General features: G+C 43.2%; 2 protein-coding genes across 2 annotated transcripts in view; both read left to right on the forward strand.

Annotated features, from left to right (window-relative positions):
- DOCK8 (dedicator of cytokinesis 8) overlaps nucleotides 1–3,696 on the forward strand; it is a 65,597-nt gene extending 61,901 nt beyond the window's left edge. Inside the window, exons 45-46 of the mRNA XM_066339095.1 lie at nucleotides 713–880; nucleotides 1,475–3,696. Of these exons, the coding sequence (XP_066195192.1) occupies nucleotides 713–880; nucleotides 1,475–1,538 (232 nt within the window). The 3' untranslated portion in view covers nucleotides 1,539–3,696. The remainder of the gene's footprint in view (nucleotides 1–712; nucleotides 881–1,474) is intronic.
- Nucleotides 3,697–14,847: 11,151 nt separating this feature from the next.
- The window catches only part of KANK1 (KN motif and ankyrin repeat domains 1), a 132,045-nt gene continuing 123,633 nt past the window's right edge, over nucleotides 14,848–23,259 (forward strand). Inside the window, exon 1 of the mRNA XM_066339541.1 lies at nucleotides 14,848–14,903. The gene's annotated coding sequence lies outside the window, so the exon portion shown is untranslated. The remainder of the gene's footprint in view (nucleotides 14,904–23,259) is intronic.

Raw genomic sequence — 23,259 nt, forward strand, 5'->3', positions numbered from 1 at the left:
TGTTATTTCTGCTTCACATGAATGCCTAGGTAGGCATTGCATTCTCAAAGGGAAGAAATGCTAACACTCTAAAATAATCATGTATAAATCAGGATCTTCCATTTGTTTTCTCTTTCAACATCTTAGAGAAATCAAACATTTCAAACTATTGCCTTGATTTAATTTTTAATGAAATGACATTCTTATGTTGAAAACTGTTAATAAGAAAACCACATCTGTCAAGCAGTCACAGTGGTAGTGGCAGACACATGTCCTTTGCTTTAGATATGTTCGTAAATCTCAACAAGCAAATTCACATATGAAGATACTCATCTCCTTACTCCAACTATCCTTGTTGAAGGATAAGTTTGAGTTAAATAAAAACAAGTCTTATGCAGATGATACAACTTCTAAGTATTACTATTGCAAATTTATCCTCTTTATACATTACGTAGGCATATAGCTCAGTATTCTGCAGTCATTAAATTTGTTTTTTATCAGTTCACTCATGCTTTCCTAATATTTATAAAAAATCATCTCAATTTATGTACTTGGGAAAAACAGAGCTTTCTTATTAGTTCATTATCACTTTAGCCTTGACAAGTTACCAGAGGAATGCCTAGACTAAAGGAACTGGATCCTTGTCAATTTAAATTACCTAACACAAAATGAGAGAGTTTAACAGAAGTAGATTATATCTACCATGGTTTTTTTTTTCTTTCCTTTTGCCTAGGTGTGGTGAAGCAGTGGAGAAAAACAAGCATCTTATAACTGCAGACCAGCGGGAATATCATCAGGAGCTCAAAAGAAACTACATAAGACTGAAGGAGAACCTCAGACCCATGATTGAGAGGAGGATCCCAGAGCTGTACAAACCTGTAGTGAAAGTCCAAAGCATAAGGTATAGTTAGGGCAGGGTTATCTGCTGTGGCTATACAAAAATATGCCATTTTTTGCAAGGAAGAAGGGAGTTCTACTGGCAGCTAAAACCAAGCCAGAATATACACTGCCAACTCCATTACTGATTAAAGAAATCTACTGACTTCTACTGGAGATGACTGTAGTGTTAGCTGTGTTTCTCAAGTTCTGCATTCCAGGGGTAGGTTTACCTAATTTTAATGCATCGTAGATAAGTCTTCCCCCTCACTCTAACAAAATTACTGGAAACATCTTGTGATTTCTCAACCTTATAAGCCAGAAAGGAGATAGAACAAGCATGGCACCATGTGGTGTTAGGCAGCATGAAGTCATCCTTTACAGAAAACACAGTTCTTTTTAGTCACATGACTGACACAGATAAGTCTAATGTTCTTTGGTTATGACATTTTGCTTCCTCACAAAGCCACTATGCCCAGTTTGGGGTGGGAGAAGAAGATACGACAACTCTGACTTGCCAAGACATAGCATGTTTCAGCTGAGTTCCTTTTCACAAGACAGGTATTTCTTTGATCGTTTTTCATTTGCCAGCTCTATTTATGAATCTGTTTCTTTGCAGGGAGTCTTTTCGTAACCACAGTTTTAGGAAATACGACACCCAGACTTCTTCCCAAAGCACCTAAGAACCATCTGCTTTGGCCAAGGAAAAGCTTCAAGCTGCAAGACAGAAGTGATGGAGTATTTATTCCACACTAATGAAATCAGAAATCTCTCATAAGACAGCATATGCACTTTCTGGACAGCATGCAGAAAAGCATTTACACAAGATCACTGAATGAAAACTAGGGGATAAATCCTAATCAAGCACATATCATAAGGACTTGGAAAGGAAGGGGATGCTCTTTTACATACTTCTGTATATATTGTACAATAATGGTCTAATACAAAGGGGTAGACCTTAGAGTGGTCATGAAGTCAGTCATGTCCAGGTAAGAGACATAGAACTTTATGTGGTTTGATTGAAGTGAATCTAAATAACGTGTCTAAGGAGTAAAAAGAAATTATATGTGTTTATATGCTTTCCAAGACAGCATTTTTCCATGTACTTTTGGCAATGAAGCACATTCTACTTAAATTTTGTCTTAATGAGGAGGGACATGGTTACCTACCCAGTTGCTGAGCAACTCTCGGGAAGGATAATTTCCTCATTCAGTTTCTGGACAGATTCTCTGTCATGGTCCTTAACTGCAGGGAGTTCTGGACCAGTTTTCTCAACCAAAGCATGAAAATCAAGGAGTAGCAATAAATACTTCTTACAGATCTTCTAAGTTTTGGTTTTTTCTATGTATAGGTACTTGGAGTATAGTGACTTGACATGCAGTTAGTAATCTGTGACATATTTAGCAGAGCCAACAAGAAATAGTTTAAAAAGAAGATGCTAAGCTATGAGTGATTCTTTACTACATAAAGCTCTTATGTAGGTAACTTTATCCAAAATTAACTACAGAAGCTCACAGTGGGGATTTCCTGCAAATCACTTGACTCAGGCTTTATTGCAGCTTAAGAGAAATTAGCACGTAATTTATAGTACCTAGTGCTTAGTATTTTTTGAGTCCTAAGCCAGATATCTTACTAAATAATCTTTACACCATTTCTCTGAAGCATTGAAGTGTTATTACAGTTTTTCAGATGAAGATGCAAAGAGAGAGGAGAAATTAGGAATTTGGAACTTTTGGAGCTCTCAGTAGGACTTCTGGAACTCCTCTAGTGAGGCAGTGGAAGAGCTACAGTTGTTATTGTGACTATGCTTGCTACATAATGTTTGTGTTTTGAAACACAGCTCCATGAAAGCATCCTAAATATTACTTCCTCTCCTGCACCTCTTCAATGTGTTGAAAATGATACTTTAATTCTGGTTAAAGTAACCAATTCCATTTGCCCAAGCACAGCGTTTAATGTTAAAATTCAAGGAAATGGTGGATTTTTTTCCTTTATACTTCGTTTTAGAAAATTACAGTGAACTTTCTCAGAGCTGATGCCATATGTTTCTAAAGACAATATCCTTTTCTTTAATCCAAAAGTGTAATGGAGATTGAGGCTGTTGCTTTTAGTGGAAACATTTTGACTTCTTACAACCACCTGCAGCCTTGCCATTTGATAATACAAATATTCCAAGCACTTCATTGACATTTGTATCATATTTTGAATGTGCTTTGTAGAAGATTCATGTGGATGATCAAACAAGATGAGATGTGGAAATAGGTGAAATAAACCCTATGGTTACACAGCACTTGGACTGTAAGAAAATAATTTCCCTCCTCCTTCATAGCATTGTCAAATGGAAGAATACAGAATAAGAACTCCCTGACTTTAAAATGAGCACATCCAAAGCACATAAGCAAATGGTATAAAAAGGTCAAAGGAAAAGATGCCTCTATGTCAGAGTGGCTTCTCTATAGTCAAGTTGCTTTGAAACTGTTCTAGATTGAAAAATTGCTGATTTCCCAGTGTTTTGAAGCTATGAGGTCTCTGCCTATCAGACCCTAGCCCTTTATCTAATTTTATGCGAGTTGAGGACAAAGGTCAGAATACTGTCATCTATCAAACCCACAACTCAACATCACTGTTTACAAGATACTTCTCCTTTACAGCCAAACTAACAGAAACCTCATATATAAATACAATAATTTAGATGTCATCTCATAATTGGACAGTTCGTGCTTAAAAGACCTTGGAAAGAGTTAGAGACAGAGACATTTTTCACTTTGTTAACTAGAGCTCACAACCTGTGATACTGTAACATATATAAGAATTAATAAACATCTGAGTCTGAACATGAAACTGCGTCTCCTGAGCATTTAATCCCAGCTCTGACAGAAGAAAAGAAGATAACAAGCCCTCAGCATATTTGGGTGCATCCTCCACCAATTAGCAGTACAGAAAATTGCCAGTGAACCAAAGCTAGTGGAAATAACAGGACATGCTGCAATGCCCTCTGTTTCCTCAAACGATGGCTGCCTGTGACTTTATTTCCAAGCTGTGTAATTTCCATCCCCAGCACCCCTGTTGTGCACAGGATGTGGAACCAGTGGTCACTCTTGGTGCTCATTACTGCGGGAGATGTGCAGGACTGTGTCACTCCTCCAAAACAGCCTGGATCCTCCTCTGGAAGCAACAGTTTATTTTGCCTCCTTCAGAGGAGGGATGTGAAAGCAGTGTGCTTTTTGTTTGTTGGTTTTGCAGTTTCTCAGTTCTTAGTGCAAACTAGCAAAATCTAAGAAGTCAGCATTAAAAAAAAAAATCAAAGCCAAATGAAAAAAAAAAAAACAAAACCCATATAAATCAGCAAACAAACAAAGAACTGGACAAACCCATCCCACCAAATCCACAAAAGCCCCACAAAAAATAAGAATGTTTTAATTAGGAAAAATAGGGTTTTTTTCCTCTATTTTATTTATTTGTTTAAATATTTTGTGATTACTTTTTGCCTGACAGCTGCCATTTGTGCACAACAGTCCTAGTTTGGTGCTGAGTTTCTAGACCTAGTTGCTCACATGGTCTAGAAAGTGAGATGAATTCAGCAATTTACTCTGCTCTTTTATGATATTGCTTCCTTTGTTCCCAGCAGTGTTGGTTTTCAAATCTCCAGCCTCTGAGGCGCAAGTGCTATCAACTTAATTTTTGTAAAGTTGTTCTTGCTCACAGCCCCTTCCCCTTCTGTCTTCCCCTTTTTTTTCTTCCTCTGGGAAAAAAATGCCTGCTCAAGCCATCTAATCTAATTAGATTTGAGCCCAGGATTTTATGCCTTAACTCAAAAAGGAACACACTCCTTTGGAGCACTTCCAACCTTTTTGATACCTGAGAAGGGGCTGTTCATCTCTCAAAAAGCCAAATCTGCATATAAAGGAAGGGATAGGGTTTTGTGCATACTTACTTTCTTCACTGTGTACTAATCCAGAAACACTTGTTCCCTTGAGGTTTTTAAGGTTCTAAGATGTTTTTCTGGCACTTTCAAATTCTAGATATATCAGTAGTGCTAAGCTTGCTTTTGTTTGTTTGTTTCCACTGAGTTCTTCTTGGGGAAAAGAAATTTGCATAGATGTTCACATTTGGGGAAGTCAGAAATGTGTGATGGGAAATCTTCCCTTCCAGATGTTTTATATGTTTATTAAATGCACAAGATGTAGTCCTCTTGCCATCAGCTGAAACAACTTGTCCCTTTGAGTATTTTATTTTCTTTTATAATTTGCATCCTACCAGTAGTTGCACATTTAGAAATATTCCATAAATAGAGGCTGATAATGAAAAATCTTATTTCTGTAACAAGACATAGTTCTAAAAGAAAAAAAAAAAAAAAAAAAAAAAAAAGGCTGTGCAATGATTTAGGTATATTTTAAATTCATTAAGAGAAACTAAAAAGAAAAGAAAGTAAAATTCAACTTTGCAATTTTTTTCCTAAAGAGAAAAGTTTGTTTTGAAGGGTACAAAGCATCAAATTGCTTAGAACAGACAAGCAGAACAAAATGTTACAACTCTCAAGATTTCCTAAATTATTCTTATAAAAGTTATTATTGGGCATCTTCAGGGGCTTAGTTTGCTTGGTTTGACCAGCTAAACACTTTGTTTGATGTTTTCAGGATCTCTTACTGACCAATATTGAGTGATAACGCTGTTTGTAAAAACCTTCAAGGTTAGTTTTTTTAATTCTCGGACAGTTGCAAACCAGTCTGATTTGAATGAAAATGAGTAATTTAAACCTATCCTTCAGTAAGAACATAAAGAGTCACAGAAACACATTCACTATGTGAAGTGCTCAGTGAACGCCAGAATTTGCTGTAGCTTTCCAAAACACAAACTGAGTTCCACTGTGAGACTATTGTCTTTATTTGTATAATCAAAAGGGACTTTTCAAGGGCCACAGGGGCCCCTTCTCCTTTCAGTGCACTGATTAGACTGGAGCATTACCCAACCTGAGATGACTTATTCAAGACCTCTTGATTATTTTTTAATTGCTTTGTTTAACCCATTTAGAAGATGGTTAAAACATAGTCAGCCTAGCAACTCCCCAAGCTACCCTACTCCTAAATCCAGCACTAATGGCAACACCCTAAGAACACTCCTTGTGTGTGTTCCTCTCTGTCAGAAGACATCAGCAGTGTAGTGCAGTAAACCCCAGTAAAACACTATTTCTGTGTGCTTCATTTTCATAGCAAGCATTGCTTTGAGAGATTGAAACACCTAAAGGAGTTCCTGGCTCTGTGTCAGGCTCTCTGCTAAGCTTTAATGCCCTTTCTGAAATATTTGATGCAATGATCCTTCCAACAGACAAAAAGAAAAACAGCAAAAAAGAGTTTAAATGTTTGCTTTCGCTTTTCCAAGCCTTCACGATTGGTGGGAAACATAACGAGAAAGCATTCAGGAGAGGTCAAATAACCCACACCTGCCAATTTTAAGTGACAACACTGCTTTTCTCTGTACCTGGCACAAATGTGTGACCAGCTCGTGCTGAGCTAGAGGATTCCTGTGACAAATTCAGCACCATGCTCCTTAAAGCTATCAGTAAGTGTAAGGGGTGGTGACCTCTGCTGAACTCCCAGCTAAATGTCTAGGATGGTGTAGTGCTTCTCTGCTGGTTCCCCTTTGACAGCCTCAGAATTTTAGCCCTGGATCTACGTAGTTTGGACACACAAAACTCTCCCTAGGCTTGAATCATCCAGATGCTGAGTTCAGGAATCAGGCATGTTTCTGCTCTACAGCTACAGATCAGAGGAAGAAAGGAGGGCATCACTGTCACTGAGCTTCCCACTGACATTTTTCACATACACTGAAGGAAAAACAGAAGCTGGGAAGCAGTTTGTTGCTTGTAATCCCTGCAACAGGCATAATTTATCCTAAAAACAGACCAAGACATCCTCTACCCAAATGAATTTTTTTTTTTTTCTAAATGATGCTTCTACAAGAAAATGTTTGTCCTACTGAAATTTTCTTTCCAGTTGTGTTCTATTCAGGTATAAGACTCAACACAAAAGCACTTGTAAATATGCTGTGTAAAAGTCACTTTATTGCAAAATGAATATTGTAAGATAGAAAATTTGTTTCACATAGTTCAGTTCTTGAAACAAATGTATAAGCCATGTTCTGTTTGTGGAAGGGACAACATGGAATGCAAACTGAGGGCAAGACTGGCCATCTGATTGCTCAGCTTGTAAATTGGGAGTGAAGAGTCCAGCAGTATTCATATTATCCTGAGTATTATTTCAGTTCGAGGAACCACTTCATTACTTTTATCTAGTATATTGTACACCTGTTACGGGTTTTATTTACTTGTCCCTGCAGCAGAGCTGGGACATGCCAGCACAGACACTGATGGAGCTGCTCAATGCCACTGCTGGGGGGAGGGCAGAAAGCTGCCCAAATTCCATGTGGCATTTGGGGATTAACGTTTGTTTTTTGTTTTTTTTTTTTGTTTGTTTGTTTTTTCGGATCCTTAGCAGCACTCTGCATTAATGAAGTACCAAAGTGCATTTCCCTGCAACCAGGGAGAACTGCACATCATGTATTAAAAACTGGGACTCTTCGTGTGTTCCAGAGTGGTCTGAGACAATGAGAGGTCAACAGAGGCAGTGAGAGGTCACCTGAGATAGTGAGAGGTCACCTGAGATAGTGAGAGGATATCTGTGTCCATAAAACAACTGCCAGGTCCCAGAGGAAGCATCTGGCTACCAAAATGAATCAATGTTTTAGTGTGGATGAATGGATGAATCTGTACTTACTGTCTGTACCAGGCTGTGTTGGCAGTAAGTACATGAAGGCTTACACTGCTAGTCATGAGTTCACTGAATCACAAATAATAACAGTGCAAAGTGAATATCTCTGCTGGTGCAACAGCCAGTATTGATGCTTCAGGATGAAAAATCTTTGTGAGTTATGAGAGGATCTACACCCACAACCAGTGCTATAAAGCACAGATTAATCAGCATGGCATGCATTTGAAGAGCAGATAAACTGTTCCCAGCCTCTGCAAAGCAGCTTCACACTGATGTCTTCCAAAAAGGAACAAAAGACACATTGTCTTCTTCAGCTTGATCTCTAGTCAAGATGACACTTTTAGTGTTGAGAGTCATCATTAAATGACCATCAGATGGGGCCTTATTTGTTAAGTCAGTCAGCAGGTGAGAAAAACAGAAGATGGGTCCACCATCTTTCTCAACAAAATGCCCAACTTTTTTTTCTTGCATTTTTTTACAATTAAGGTCCTCAGTATCCTAATCATATTTCTCACAAAAAAAGATACCATCCTTCTAAGTTTAAATCCTCTCATGAATTTGAAACTAGAATGAGGGTTGAGAAACCCCATCCTAAGAAGACAGTTGTCTAATGAATTTGATGAAATCAAATAATCATTTGTACAAAGTAAACAAATTTGTCTATGCAGAAGAGAGTAGCACTTACTTGTACTTTACCTATCTCCACAACGATGGAGAAACTCTTCCAATGACCCACGCATGAGGGAATAAATGCTGGGGTCATTAGTTTCCTCATTCTGCCACTCCTTGGCATGGAACATGCACAAATTTAGCATTGCATCAAATGAGTCTAACTCTGGGAGTTGATTTTATAAACTTCTTGTTCCATCAAGAAATTGCCAATGGCTTTTCTGTGCTGCTTTCTTCCTACAGCTTTTGTTTTGCTTTTTACTGTCGGTCTCAAGTTTGCTTCTGGGGTGCTGCAAAATATTTCTCCCTGCCCTGGCATGTAAGACAGGTATCCTGTGAACATCCTGTGAATATCCAATCTCATTCAGGCCAACTCTGCCTCTCATGAGCTGTCATAAAGATGTGCTCATCTCTCCCAGCACAGGCGTCCAAACTGACCTTTGGTGACAATTTTAGGTTTCAGCATGATTCCCCAACGTAGTTCAAAACCCCAGCTGCTGTATGCACATATCCATTAGGGAAATTATTCTATTAATCTCTCAGATGAACCATGACAGGCATCAAGTCCAAGTAAGGCCTTTTGCAGAGACTGAGCTTGGTTGTACAAAGTCATTATACTGATGATACAACACCATTAAACTGCAGTGGCCTCCTCGTCCTGCTCAAAAATAAAGCTCTGGGAGCTCTGGGGAATCAAGCATTCTTTAAAATATTTCATTGTCAAAAGTTTGGTGGGCAACGTTTTCCTCTGTCGTATTAGAGTTGCTCAGACCTTGGGGAGCATATTTTGACACTGCTCCTCCAAAGACAAGGGGAAAGGCAAGTGCCTACATTTCATCTAGTAAATGATTTCTGGACTTGCATTCTTGTGCATTCATGCACAAATCAAGAACAGTGTTCTGTCTCAAATACCCACAGGCCCAATGGTGAGATCCCAGACAATGTGTGGCAAACAGCAACACATACCCTCCAGCACTGAAAAGACTCTGATGATGGAAAATCAGGTGCACTGCTGCACACTTTCATTTCACTCTGGACTCTCAGGCAGGCGTATGGTATTTTTTCCCTTCTGCCTCTGATGAACCAGGGTGGAAAAAACACCCTGCCTTCTTTTGTGTTTGTGTAGCCTCCCTCCTTTGCAGATGGGGCTCTGTAGAAACCAGCCATGCAGCATGAATTGCCAGTGGTGTCCTGTGCTGAGACAGGAGAGACAGAACGTGCATCCACTGAAACTGCTGCATCCCTAAAAGCAAGTCAGGACAGCAGATGAACAGGAGAGAAAAAGAAGGGCTTTTACAGGCATGCAGTGGAGAGGATTACTCTGCCTCTCAGCTGCCATGCCCACTGCATGGGGTCATTCACACCAGTGCAATGGTGTGTGCACTGCCCCTGCTTTTCACTGTGGTGTGCAGAACATCCACGGCAGCAAACGTTCGGTATTTTTAAAATAGGGTTTTATTTAATTCTTTAGGCTGCTATCCAGCTTTGGCATTGGCAGCTGCTTGGCAATAATCAGCACATCAAAGTGTCCTTCAGAGGTGCACCAGGGGCCTCTGACGGGGGATGCTCCAGCAGCACAGCCCTGCTCTGCTTAGCCCCTCTCTGTGTGTCTGACACACCATAAAGGCAGGGAGGAATTAGAGGGCAGAGGTGGGAGGGTCACTCTGCTTAGGTCATGCTTAGGTGGGTGTTGAGCACTGCCTCCTACATGTCAAATCTTCCTTTTGGAAAAAAAAAAAAAAAAAAAGTTGTTTTTTTTCAGGTAAGTGATATTTCTAGAATGGACAAAATAAGGCATGGGAAAACATTACCACTTCCTATGGAAAGGACATTTAAATTTTTTGTTTTGTTTGGCAATATCAGAATTATTATTAAAAAAAAAATCGTGGGATTGTTTTTTTTTTTTTTTTTTTTTTTTTTTTTTTTTTTTTTTAATATGTTAGGGCTTTTTCCCCTACCCCTACAAATCAGGTGAAGTTTGCTGAGGCTTAAGGGGCTGTGAGCCTTGAGGAACTGACAGCATCCTATTTCCTGAGGTTGGAGAAAGGTGGGAGAAGGGAAATTATGCAGTTTATGAGTTAGGGTGCTGGGGAGCTGCTTGCTGTGGAGCCATAGATGTACATTGCAGTCTGAGGAAGATCTAAGGCAACACATCTAAGATAACTTGTGCTTCTCTACAGTGGCAGCAAAGCAAAAAATTGCTGCCAAATACAGAGGTAGAGGGAATGTCTGATCCCCCTCCTTTCCACACTGACAGAAAGGCCGTGGGCCACAGCTGGGAACAGGGTTTATATGAAACCTGCCTCTAAATTTAGCCTGGAGATCACCTGCACTCAGGTGCACTTGCAGCACAGAGGATGCTGATGTGACTGACCCAGTGGCTCCTAAGTGAGCAGAGTGGAATGTCCAACACAAAACAGGTTTCAGGCATGGGAAGGGTTAAAATCCAGAAGGATAGGGCCTGAAAATCCATGAGAGCTCACTGGGCCTGAGACTCTGCTCAGCTCACGGCAGAAGGGCAGGATGATTTCTCTTGTTTTTAACAGGTGCTCTATGTGTGCACGGGGTTTGTCTGTATTGTGAGCAATCTGAAATGTCTGTCAAAGCAGACCACAATATTTATCTGGACCAGATAATGGAAAAATACAATGTAATGTGTTCTCTCTCTTCTAAGTATTGCTTTTACTTTCTCCCAGACATGGCACTTACAATTCCCTGCTCATAGACATGGGGCATCTGGCTTTTTTAAGGAAATAGGTGGGTTTGGAGGGTTTTTTGGGGGTGGAAGGGGCTTTTTCTCTAAATGTTTAATAGCCCAGACTTCCAAGCTGGATGTTATGGACAGAGCATATCCCAGATAAAAAACACCCCATGGAGGTAGAAAAGCCCTGCCAAAGCACCTGTTCCCAGCCCGGTGTCAGCTGCTGGTGCTCAGGCTGAGCAAGGCAAACACCAAATCCCAGAGCCCCAGGTGGGAGCTGCACAGGCATCCCTGACAGTGACAAAGCCAGTGCCCAGCTGGGAGGGAGGAAACTGCTCCTCCTCATGGCTCACATCTGTGAAAGAGTAGCACCACACTCACGTCTCCATCCCCTTTTCTCCCCGGAGGCTTTGGCTGGGTTAATTTAGACAGAGACAAGTTTTTCTCTCTTTGGTGCTCTGCAGGATGGGGAGGGGGATGTCTGTGTGCCCTATCCCAGCCTTCCCTATATGGATGTGCAGGACAGATGGAGCAGATTGGGAGGTGTTTACCACCCCTCCTCCCTTTGTGCTCGCCTGTACATCCCTCTGCCTCGTTTGGCAGAGCCCTGGGCTCACAGTCAGGGCGTTCTGCGAGTCCTCTGCAGGGCCAGACAAGCCCCAGGGAGCTGGAGGGTGAACCGAGACCTACAGGTTTTAATTGCACCATCAAAGGGAAAAGAAGACTTCTGCTATTCTTACGTAGGTAACTCGACAATCGGCTTCTTTATTTAATTTCACTTGTTTTAACTGACAAGGGCTGGCAGCTCTTGAAAGAAAGGATTAAGTGGGAGAAGTGGAAAGAGTCCTATCTGCTTGCTCTGTTCACTGCCGTGCTCTGAGAGCTTTCATTCTGTTTGTACAGCTTCTGGTGCAACACGGTCCTGACCCAACTATTTGGATGAATTAGCTGATGGTAAGGAGCTGCTTGCTAGTCTGAATATACTTTCTTTTTGATTGCTAATATAAAAAATGGTAAATGCTGCTCACTGTTATCTTGATTACTTCTTTCATCAGTACCCCCTTTTTTTAGAGTTGGCAATTCAGCCATTAAAAAATCGCCTCTGGATGGGAAGTTAGTAGTCAGGATTAATAACTGTTAGCATCTTAAAGAGCTGCACGGCCTGTTTGCAAATTTGGACTGCCAATATTTCCAAAAATACGTGGGTGGGAAGTCAAATGTACAAAAAAAGCATTATTTTAAAAATAAAAGCTCCGTGGTTTGAGAGGTGGTTTACATCAACGTCATAGCAGCTTTACTTAGAAAAATACTTGATGTGATTTAATCTCTAAAATGTTTTAATGGCTTCAGAGATTTCAGAAGAAATACTGGAAATTACGTAGATGAAAATGTCACTGAGCCTATTTGCTTTTTATAGAACAAGAAAACTCTAACATTTTTGGTCGACCATTACTTAAATGTGGCCCACAGGAAAAAAAAAAAAAAAAAAGCAAACAAAACCACAGAGGGAGCTTCAAATTTCCTCTAATATTCTCCTTGGTCTATTCTGGAATCAATATTCACTGAGAGAGACTTTAGTGGTCTCCATTCATAAACTTCAGGTATCTTGTCTGAAACAAAAAATAATCTGGAAATATGCAGAGCTTCGGGAGAATTAACCAGGGAAAGGCAGAAGAAAAGCAGCGGAATGACGCAGAAATAAGGAAATAAGAAGGGATCAAAAGATGCCAGCATTTGTTAGCACACTACACGTCAAACCAGAAAAAGCAAAGAGCGATGCACCACAGCCGTGTCCTTTTGCTCTGTGAAGTTGCTTACAACAATCACCTTGCCCAGAGCTGGAAAAAAAAACCCAGTCATTGTTCTGTGTTCACTTCTCACTTTGCTGAGTCTCCTGCATCTCGCTTATTCCTGCCCTGTGGATTCTGATTTGTATTTGGGAGGGACTGTCCTGTGAAACCCTGGCAGCGCCACAGAACTTCTGAATCATTTGCACCTGGAGATATTGGAGCCCTGGGGCAATGGAGATAGCGCTTGAGATAAGAGTGGGAGGAGTGAAAGAAACCACCCATTAATCCATCCCGAATATTCAAACCCTCAAGCGAAAAAAATCCGAGGCGCACAAAACCAGGGACTACTGTATTCTTTCACAGCTGAAAAGGCTTCAAGTATGGCCAGTAAAAATCAAGGCACAAGTCTAAAAGCTGTGTTTCACAGCTGAGGATCACAAAACAGTGCAGCGGGAGCTGATTTTGCTCTTTTTGCCCATTTTGCTCTTCCAAAGAGCCCGTTTTGCTCTTTGGAAGCCCTGTCGAGCACCCCATCCAGCCCACAGCACCCGGCGCTTTCTGTCGGGGCTCAAACATGAGAAACGCGTTTCACGTGGGAGCCTCTCCCGGGGAATCCCAATCCCTTGGCACTGGACTGTGCACCAGCCTTGGACTGGTATCGGATCTGACATCACTTATCGGACCTGCCGGGGCCAACACTCCTTCTGTGGGATCCGAACCAGCCCCTCCAACGCCGCGGACTCCCCTTGCCTTTAGCCCTCGGCACGTTTCCCCAAGGATGCTGCATTTCCAGGTGCAGCCCCGACGGTCACCCTGCTCTCCCAGACAGGGATCTCCCGCATCCCGGGGAGCCGCCGAGCCAGGCTCTTAAAAACGGGGTGTGAGGGGCAAGAAAATTCCTCCTCTCTGCTGCCTCTGCCTCTGGCTCTCGCCCTCCAGCCCGCGGGGCCACGGGGAAGGCAGGAGAGCGGGATCGGAGATTGCCTGGGGACGCAGGGAGCAGGAGGTCTGGATCGGAGGATGCCCTGGGGAGCAAGAGGGGTGGATGGAAGGATGCCCCGAAGGGCAGGAGAGGTGGATCGAAGGATGCCCCGAAGGGCAGGAGAGGTGGATCGAAGGATATCCTGGGGAGCAGGAGGGGTGGATGGAAGGATGCCCCGGGGAGCAGGAGGGGTGGATGGAAGGATGCCCCGGGGAGCAGGAGGGGTGGATGGAAGGATGCCCCGGGGAGCAGGAGGGGTGGATCGAAGGATGCCCCGGGGTGCAGGGAGCAGGAGGGGTGGATGGAAGGATGCCCCGAAGGGCAGGAGAGGTGGATCGGAGGATATCCTGGGGAGCAGGAGGGGTGGATCGGGGGATGCCCCGGGGAGCAGGAGGGGTGGATCGGAGGATATCCTGGGGAGCAGGAGGGGTGGATGGAAGGATGTCCTGGGGAGCAGGAGGGGTGGATGGAAGGATGTCCTGGGGAGCAGGAGGGGTGGATGGAAGGATGCCCCGGGGAGCAGGAGAGGTGGATCGAAGGATGCCCCGGGGAGCAGGAGAGGTGGATCGAAGGATATCCTGGGGAGCAGGAGGGGTGGACGGAAGGCTGCCCCGGGGAGCAGGAGGGGTGGATGGAAGGATGCCCCGGGGAGCAGGAGGGGTGGATGGAAGGATGCCCCGGGGAGCAGGAGGGGTGGACGGAAGGATGCCCTGGGGAGCAGGAGGGGTGGATGGAAGGATGCCCCGAAGGGCAGGAGGGGTGGATCGAAGATTGCCCCGGGGTGCAGGGAGCAGGAGGGGTGGATGGAAGGATGCCCCGGGGAGCAGGAGGGGTGGACGGAAGGATGCCCTGGGGAGCAGGAGGGGTGGATGGAAGGATGCCCTGGGGAGCAGGAGGGGTGGATCGGGGGATGCCCCGGAGCAGGCGGCCGGAGGCGCCGCGCTGGTTTTTTGGCAGCGCGCAGCCGCAGTGCCGCCGCCGGGCACAAAGCGCGGCCGGAGCGCTCGGAGCGGGCTCCAGCGCGGCGGCGGAGGGAGGCGGGATCACGGGAGGGGCTGGAGTTTCGCGGGATCACGGGAGCTCCTACCACGCTCCACCACACACACGCACACCTCCTCGCCGGGACGCGGAGCCCGGAGGTGAGCGGCGGGGAGCGCGGTGGGGCGCGATGGGGCGCGATGGGGCTGGACGTGGGCGCTGGGGCGGCGAAGTTCCTGCCGCCGCTCTCGCCGGGAGGAGCAGCGCGATTCCCAGGGAGCGCCTGGGTCTGTCGGTGATCCACGGCGCTGGCAGGAGCACGGTGGACTGGTCCGTGAGCGTGTGGCCAGGAGTTGTTGATATCCCTCCCCGTTTTGGGTAGAAACGCTTTATTTTTATTTTTTCCGAGCGTGTTTCCGCGCATCGCCGCATCCCGGCCCCGCGGGAAGCGCCGCCCGGAGCGGTGGGAAGCACCTGGGCACGGGAGAGGAGCGGGAGGGATGGGTCACATGCGAGAGCAGCGCTCACCGTCGCTTTGTTTAAATGGACCGTCACTAACTTGCGAGGCGGCACTTCAAAAGGGTAGAGAATTTTTTTGGGGGGGTGATGGGACGAGGGAAAGGTCTTGGGCTTTGATGCTCAGCAGATGAAAGTGCCTTAACTCTGGGTGCTCTTCACGAATATCAAAAAAAGAAAAGGAAAATAAAACCCAACTCACAAGCTCTGAAAAAACATCCTGCAGTGTTTGAAAACAGTCTTAATTTTTCTGAAACAATGTCGTGGGACCCAATAGTTTGCTACACACATTTACGTGCAAAAACTGATTCAGATGTAATTACAAGCCTCAGTAATGATAGTGACTTTCTTGTGACTGCTTTTTCCCCGAGTTGCATATACGACCAGGCATAGTATAACTTTTCTTGTACCGATGTTAAGGTCAGGCATAGTGTGCTTTTTGTAGGATCAAAGCTCTCAAACATTTAGGTAGCCACAGAGCCCGTTTGGCAGTTCAGTAGCATAGCTGACAACCTTGTATCTTGGCAAGCCATAAAAGATACCATGACAATTTGCTGATTAAACATATTGGCTGTGTCTTACCCTTCTATTTCATCCCCTTCTGTCAGAGTGACTGGGTTTTATTAGAGGTTGCGTGGGTGTCTGTTTTGCTGGAAAGCAAAGTATGAGAAAAGTGAGAGAGGCTGATAGAGTTAATGTGAATTTTGGAAAGGCTGGACTAATTTAGTGAGTGTTCGTAGTGTGAACACTCAAAGCCCTGGCACTTTTGTTCAGGTGGTATTTCAGGTCCCTAGAATGTTGCTTGGATCTTCATGTCCAAAGTCAGTTTTCCAAAGGGAGTGGGTGCCAGTGGTGCTGCCTGGCAGGAGTAGGGCTGCACCCAATCCGTGCTGCAAGCAGTGCCTCTGAAGTCATGCCTCTCTTCTGTCTGGGAACATCTGGCAGATATCAGTGACTAGGTGAAATGGGATTCCACCCCAAAACTGCCTCCTCAACAGGAGATGAGATATTGCCATATGGTGGGGCAGCCTGTGTCCTTCCTCTGTTGGTTTTGAGTGAGAGAGGTTGCAGCTCTGGTGCATGAAGGTGTGCGGCAGTGGGGTGTGGAAACTTGCTGAATTTCCACACCCTGCTGAGTGTGGGTCACCAGCCCCAGGGGCAGCAGCACATCCGCAGGTTGTTGGCAAAGTTCATACACTTTGGATATGCTCTGTATCCAAAAGTGGGCTCCTGTGTGCCTCAAAATCTGTCTCTGCTGACCACGTGTTTAATGGAGTTTGATGTTACATTTGACTCTGTTGCATCTGTCTGACATCACCGTGTGGTTTGTCCCTTTTGTATTGCTAGCAATCCAAGAAGGAAAGAAGAAGGAAATTCATATTGTAAAGCATATTTTAGTGACAAACTCTCTATCACCCCAGCCCACACGGGAGTGAGTCCCTGGTGTCTCAGTTTTTAAATTTGTGCACACCTGCTTTCTTTTAAGATTAAGCTTTACTTAAAAGTTGTGCTGGAGAAAGCTTCATCCTTTGATTGAAAACTGAATGTGAACTGGTTTTAGCTGTCAATTCAGTGTATGTTTAAAAATCCCACCTCCTTGGGAGAACCAGCAATGGGGGTAGCACAAATGACTTCAGTTTGAGTTGGTCCAGTAGCTTCCTCTCAAAAGTATCTGTTTGCCTTTTCTCACTCTGGCAGTTTCCTCAGGTTTGTGAGCTTCTGGTGCAGCTTGTCGTCTCAATTTCTGCAATGCCCTGCATGTCTAAATAATAGATGCTGAAAGTGAAACGAGAACGTCCAAATGAAGAGCCAATTTTGCAAATGAGGCAGAGCTGCTGTGAGGAGCTGTCAGGAATGGGCATCTGATCGTGCTTTTAGTTGCTAAAATATCAGTTGTTGACTGAGGGGAGTTGCAGGTTTTCTTGTGGCGTCAGCACCTGTTGGAGTGGGAGGTCGTGGAGAAGAAGGTTTTTTTCCTAGTCATTTAGCTAATGGAATTGACTAATGGGCCAGAGGAGAGGTGTTTCAGGCGTCATTGCTTGTACTATTTATCCATCCAAATTCTCCTCTGCACTTTAGAAAGGGAAGAAACATAGTGCTTGGAAAGTGGCTTGAAATCTTGTGTGCATGTATGTGCACAAGTATGAATTTCATCTAAAGTTTCTGTGGGTTGTGTCAAGATGACAAGTGTGAGGCTGATGACAATGTTTTCATGTTGTAATGATGAGGAGCAGTTCATGTGAAATTGCAACAAGAAGTAGCTGTGTGCTGCTTCCAAAAAATTATGATTCCACCTAACTTCCTAAAGATGCAGTGAATGTAGTTTGCAGATGACTTGAAATGCCAGCTATAATTTTTTTACAGAATTTGTTTGAGAAGTCTTTTGTTTGAACTATATAAAAATACTTGTATTTTTATAAACCTTATGTGTATAACCATATTTCACAAGCCTTTATGAAATAAAAGTATTTATGAGCATTATTCAATAAGTTCATCTTGACTAGAGATTGAGATTTATGGCGAGGTTTACAATGTGTTTGAATCTAGTGGGAAATGATTCATTTTAAGTATCTTAATAGTATCTGCTTGCATGGTTGAATAATTAGCAGTGCTGTAAAAAGGCATTTAGGCATCTCAAGGGAAACTACTTAGGCTTGTCAACTCTGACACTCCACAGTTGTCTCTTGCTCCCCTTATAGAAGCTATATATTGAGAGGAAATAACTTGAAATTATATGACTGTCCCCAGTTGTCAAAAGACTGGTACCTGAAAAGAAATAAATATATGACAGGGATGAACAACTGGCATAACTGATTTTTTTTTTCAGTTTATATATTTTCCTAGCAGTGTTTTATTGTGAATTATGCTTATAAGGTCTATCCAGCATGTTCTCTTATTCGGAATTCTGCCCATGTATTTTTAGTTTGGGAAACTGCATCTGCAGTCATGGCAGTAGTGTTGAGACTTGTGGTTAAATCTGAATAGTGATTCAGGCCATGTTTATATTTGTCCTTTGCCAAAGGTTCCCTGGCAAACTCCAGATAGCAGAAAGATGTTTGTGGTGATACTCACTTTTTCACCATTAAGGGTGCACTTGTGCATGATGAGGAAAAAAGGAAATAGCTTGTAATGTGCTGTAGTGGATACTGGAAATGCTTTCTGAGCTTCGATAGTAATGAAAAAAGAATTGTGCTTCAGGAGGGGTAGCAAAAGGATCTAATCTCTCTTTTGGGCTGTCACAGACTCTGGGCTCTTAACCCTGTATTAAGCCAAATGACTAGTTTGGCTAAAGCATAACTTAGAGGCGGCATCCTGTTGGACTTAAAGCACTCCCACAGGCTTCCCTTCTCACTTAATGCCAATTTTTTGTGTCTTTCTGAGCTCAAAAATGTGTTTCTGATTTCTAATTAGAGCTCTACTGAGGAAGGGCAGCTGACAATTAAACATGAGTCATGAATGCGTGTTTTCAATGTCCCTTTAATTCTTTAGAGATGTAAGCAGGCTGAAGACAGAGGAGTCTGACAAGATCAGTTGGAACTTAATTGTGGATAAGCCTTGTCAAACTGAGCCTGGTCTTTTCAAAAGCCAAACTGCTGTTCACATACTTTCCTGGTGTATGGGCTCCCTGTTGTGTACAGGGGCCAAAAGCAGAGCTGCACATCTGCTCTTACAGGTTGGGGGGTGTAAAAAAATCTTTTCCTAAAACAAGGCATCTCCAGAAAATGTTCTGGTGAGGGTGATGGTGGGAGGATATTGGGCACTGGAGATGTCCCAGCCTTCTCTGGGGCTCAGGGGTGATGCCTGTGCCCCATTCCTCACACAGGGATGTCTGTGCTGTCCTGGAGCACTGGAATATTGCTGTGTGACACTCAGAGCTCAAGACAAAGAAGCATTGGTGAGAGAAGTCTATTAAACACATAATATGTCTGTTTTTCCATCTTCTCTGTGGCTGTGTGTGCTGTGAGCTACGGACAGCTTTTTGTGGTGTTTGGAGGTGGTTGGTGTCCAGGAGGGCAGTGGGGGCACCTCACTGGACAAATGTTTGTGACACCACACTTTTGGGATGGATTGGTGGTCTGTGCTGGCCTGGTGTAACATTCAGGCCCGTTTCATCATGAGCTAGTGCTCTGAGGTCAAGGATGTCCTTCCTGCCCTAAGTTGCTGAAATCCAGGTTTTACTATCCAAAGGTACCTTTCTCTCATCCCAGGGACCTTAATTTTTCCCACTGGCCCAACATCTGGGCCCAAGGAGTCCCGTGCATGTACAGCAAGCAGTAGTGCCCTGGCAGGCGTGGATTATGCTGCTGCTGAGGTTTCCAAGGAGGTGCAAACAGTCAAAATGTTGATTATTGGACAAGGCACTAACTAGCCTTAGTAAGGCTGCTTTGAGTTGAGGGGTTCAGTACCAGAGGTTTTTATCAAATACATCTAATAAAAGACTGATGAGGGCTAATCAGTCCTGTGTGTCTTGTATGGACCTGTAATTAGTTAACATTGATTTTTAAACCTTAACTCCCTGGACTTTTTTCCCCTGCTTTTGTATTATTTCAAGTAGTACTCCTGATGGGTTCTTCTCGTGGTCTCACTGAGCTGATAGTCTTTTTTTATGGCGGCTGTGCACTGACAATGAGTTTTGTAGCATGTGTGCACACATTTCAGCCTCTTGATTGTATGGCTTGATCAACACATCAACACTTGACACAAGGACAAACACTGATTTGGCTTTTATGCGCCGTTCATTATTTTACATAATCCACCAGCCCCTTCCAAATAACGTCGTTTGGTTAAGACTGAACTGTCTTAACCTGACTGAACTGTCCTTTTGAAGCCTCTTTCATGCTTTACAAGTATTTGTAAGCGTTTCTGGTCCCTCCCCGGTTCTGCAGTGTCATTATTAAGGGGGAGGACGCTGCCCAGATTGACTTTTTGCAGCACGAGTTGCCGAGCGGCGCCAGAAATGTTTGTTTTATTCAGCACCCCCAGCGATCTCCACATCTCCTCCTGCCTCTTTCCTGTTGACTCTGCCTGTGCTGCAGGTAGGCAGTAAAAAACTCGGAGCAGAGAGCTCTTCTCTCGCACTTTTCCTGCCGCCTGCTTTCTGTCGGTGCTGATACTGATGTGGCCGTGGGACGGAGCAGATTGGGAACACTGATCCGGCTGGAAACAGACGTGCCAGAATCCCTCACCCAGGGCTGTTTGATGTGTGCAGTGTCCCACGGGCTGTGCCAACACGGCGTGACAGGGTGGGAAGCCTCAGCGGTGGGACAGGGATGGGTCAGAAATTAATAGCCGCAAAATCACGGTGATGTGATTGCCTCCCGAGCCTCTGAGCAGCTGGAAATCCATGTGAGGTGTCCTAAACTTCGGTCCATTTAGAACCTTTTTGGGCAGATGGTGATCAGAAGCACCGCTCATCAGAGCCGTGTTTTGTGGGTAGGACTGGGAGAGCTCCTTGCCTTGCATTTTCTACTCATCCCGCCACCATCCTGCAACCTGTTAGTCTCGGTGATGAAGATTTTAAAACAATTATCTCCCCCGAGCTATTCTGATCCTTTCTCTATTTTTTTTTCTTTTTTTTCCTTTTTTCTTTTTTTCTTTTTTCTTTTTTCTTTTTTATTTTTCCCTTTTTTCTTTTTTCTCCTTTTTTCTTTTTTCTTTTTTTCTTTCTTTTTCCCTTTTTTCTTTTTTTCCCTTTTTCTTTTTTCTCCTTTTTCTTTTTTCTTTTTTTCTTTCTTTTTTTCCCCTTTTTTCTTTTTTCCCCTTTTTTCTTTTTTTCCCTTTTTTCTTTTTTCCTTTTTTTCTTTTTCCTTTTTTTCTTTTTTCTTTTTTCTTTTTTCTTTTTCCTTTTTTATTTTTTTCCCTTTTTTCTTTTTTTCCTTTTTCTTTTTTCCCCTTTTTTTCTTTTTTCCTTTTTTCCCCTTTTTTCGCCCCTTTTTTCTTTTTCCCCCCTTTTTTTTTTCCTTTTTTTCTTTTTTCCCCTTTTTCCCCCCTTTTTTCTTTTTTTTTTCCCTTTTTTCTTTTTTTTCCCCCTTTTTTCTTTTTTTTTCCCCCTTTTTTTTTTTTTTCTTTTTTTCCCCCCTTTTTTCTTTTTTTTTCCCCCTTTTTTCTTTTTTTCCCCCCTTTTTTCTTTTTTTCCCCCCCTTTTTTCTTTTTTCTCCCCTTTTTTCCTTTTTTTCCCCCCTTTTTTTTCTTTTTTTTCCCCCTTTTTTTCTTTTCTTTTTTCTTTTTTTTTCCCTTTTTTCCCCCTTTTTTGTTAACCACGACTGTTTTCCCGGTTAACGGCTGGAAGTCTTCCCTCAAGTGAGACAATGTCAGAGGTTGAATGTGTTTGTTTAGGTGCATAAACATGGCTGTGCATGGTGGGGCTTCCATCGCAGTGTTTTCATTCACTTCATGAGCTGTTAAATGAGAAAGGGATGGTGCTAATTCCTGAGCTGTTTTGGAACAGCTGTGTCAAAAAGCCCCCAAGGACCTCAGACAATAGTGAACTCTCTGCCAGTTACGCTGTTTTCATCTCTGCCTCAGCATATCTCCATGCAGAGGATCTCCGAGAGTTACACCAAACTAATCTACTTTGGGTGGCGAAAAAAAGATACATAAATGAGCGTTTTATGTGGCTTTTCAGTTATTTCCCCAGAGGGAATTTGCCAAGAAGTGCAGTCATTGGGGAAAGTAATATTTAGATTTAGACTAGGGAGCCTATCTCTCTATTTATGTAAACACTTTTGAGTGTTTTAAAATTAGAATATGAAAAGTAACAAAAGACAGTCAAGATACTGATTGTGAGGCAAAAGCAGGGGGACTTGACTCATGCATAGTTATTAAATGAAACAATATTGCAGATTTTTTTTTCTCCCAATTTCCAGACTTTGAACAAGAGAGATGAGAATGAAAGAGTCTTCTGAGTTTTTCAGCTTGGCAAACGCAGTTTAAGGCTGTGGCTATTTTCTGATCACTGCCTTGTTATTAACCCACCAGCTAGCAGACATGTAATACTGTTAAAAATGTTCTTCGGGATCCTTTGGAGTGTTAGTAGACTGATACATTAAGATATAATCTACTTCTCACTGAGTTTTTGGAGGGCTGTACTAGAGCAGAGCCTTGCTTTTCCCCCAGGGGTGTATCTACCTCAATAGACACAACAAAATACCTTCTAAGAGATGTTTAGTTTAGCTGAATCTTTCTTCGGAGTAGAAACTGGTGTTTCTATTAGGGGTCAATCCTGTAGTGGGGGGGTTGTTTGTTTGTTTTGTTTTTTAAGGAGAGTGCTTTAGTGGGTAATGACTCATATATTGGAATCTGACTTTTCACTCCGATTAGCCACGGACATATCCAGATGTATCTGCCACTCTGCAGCAGATAACTTCAGTGTGCATCGTTTACATTTCAGACACCAAACCAGGGTGAAAATCAGGCTGTTCATTCACTGCGACCTGTCATGTAGCTGAGTGTGAGTGCACGTCCCTTCAGGCTCCATTAGCACGAGTTAACTTTGTAATTGGGTTTCTGGGGCAAACAGGGACAGGAAGCAGAAGTAATTTGGCAGGCCAGGCTTAGCTGTTTTGTTCCGTGTGGTGTAAGTGCACAAGAGAGCAGAAGTAAAAGATGGGTGCAGAGTGGGTGGACAGATCCTAACAAAGCAGAGGACAGTTGTCAAAACTTGATCTGGGTGTTATGGAATATCATGCAGCTTAACCAAGGTGGGACTTTGCAGCTGTTTTGAAGCAGAATTTCTAGAGCCTTCTGTGATTTTCAGAGCCCTTCTCTTGCTGCTCTGTATTTTTCAGCTGTCTGTCTGGCAGTAGCACTTTGTCTTCTAGAGTCTAGCAAAAGAAAATGGGCTTGCTGAATGAAAAGAAGTTGTCACTACTCAGTTTTGAAGCTGCTTCACAATGAAGTTAATAGAAACACAAGATTTGAAGTTGCTCTAAGCTCTTTTCATAATACCTAGTTTTGCACGAACATACCAAAGAAGAGAGGGAGGTAGAAATTCAAACCAAA

This window comes from Sylvia atricapilla, chromosome Z (assembly GCF_009819655.1).
Source record: "Sylvia atricapilla isolate bSylAtr1 chromosome Z, bSylAtr1.pri, whole genome shotgun sequence".
Lineage (NCBI taxonomy): Eukaryota > Metazoa > Chordata > Aves > Passeriformes > Sylviidae > Sylvia > Sylvia atricapilla.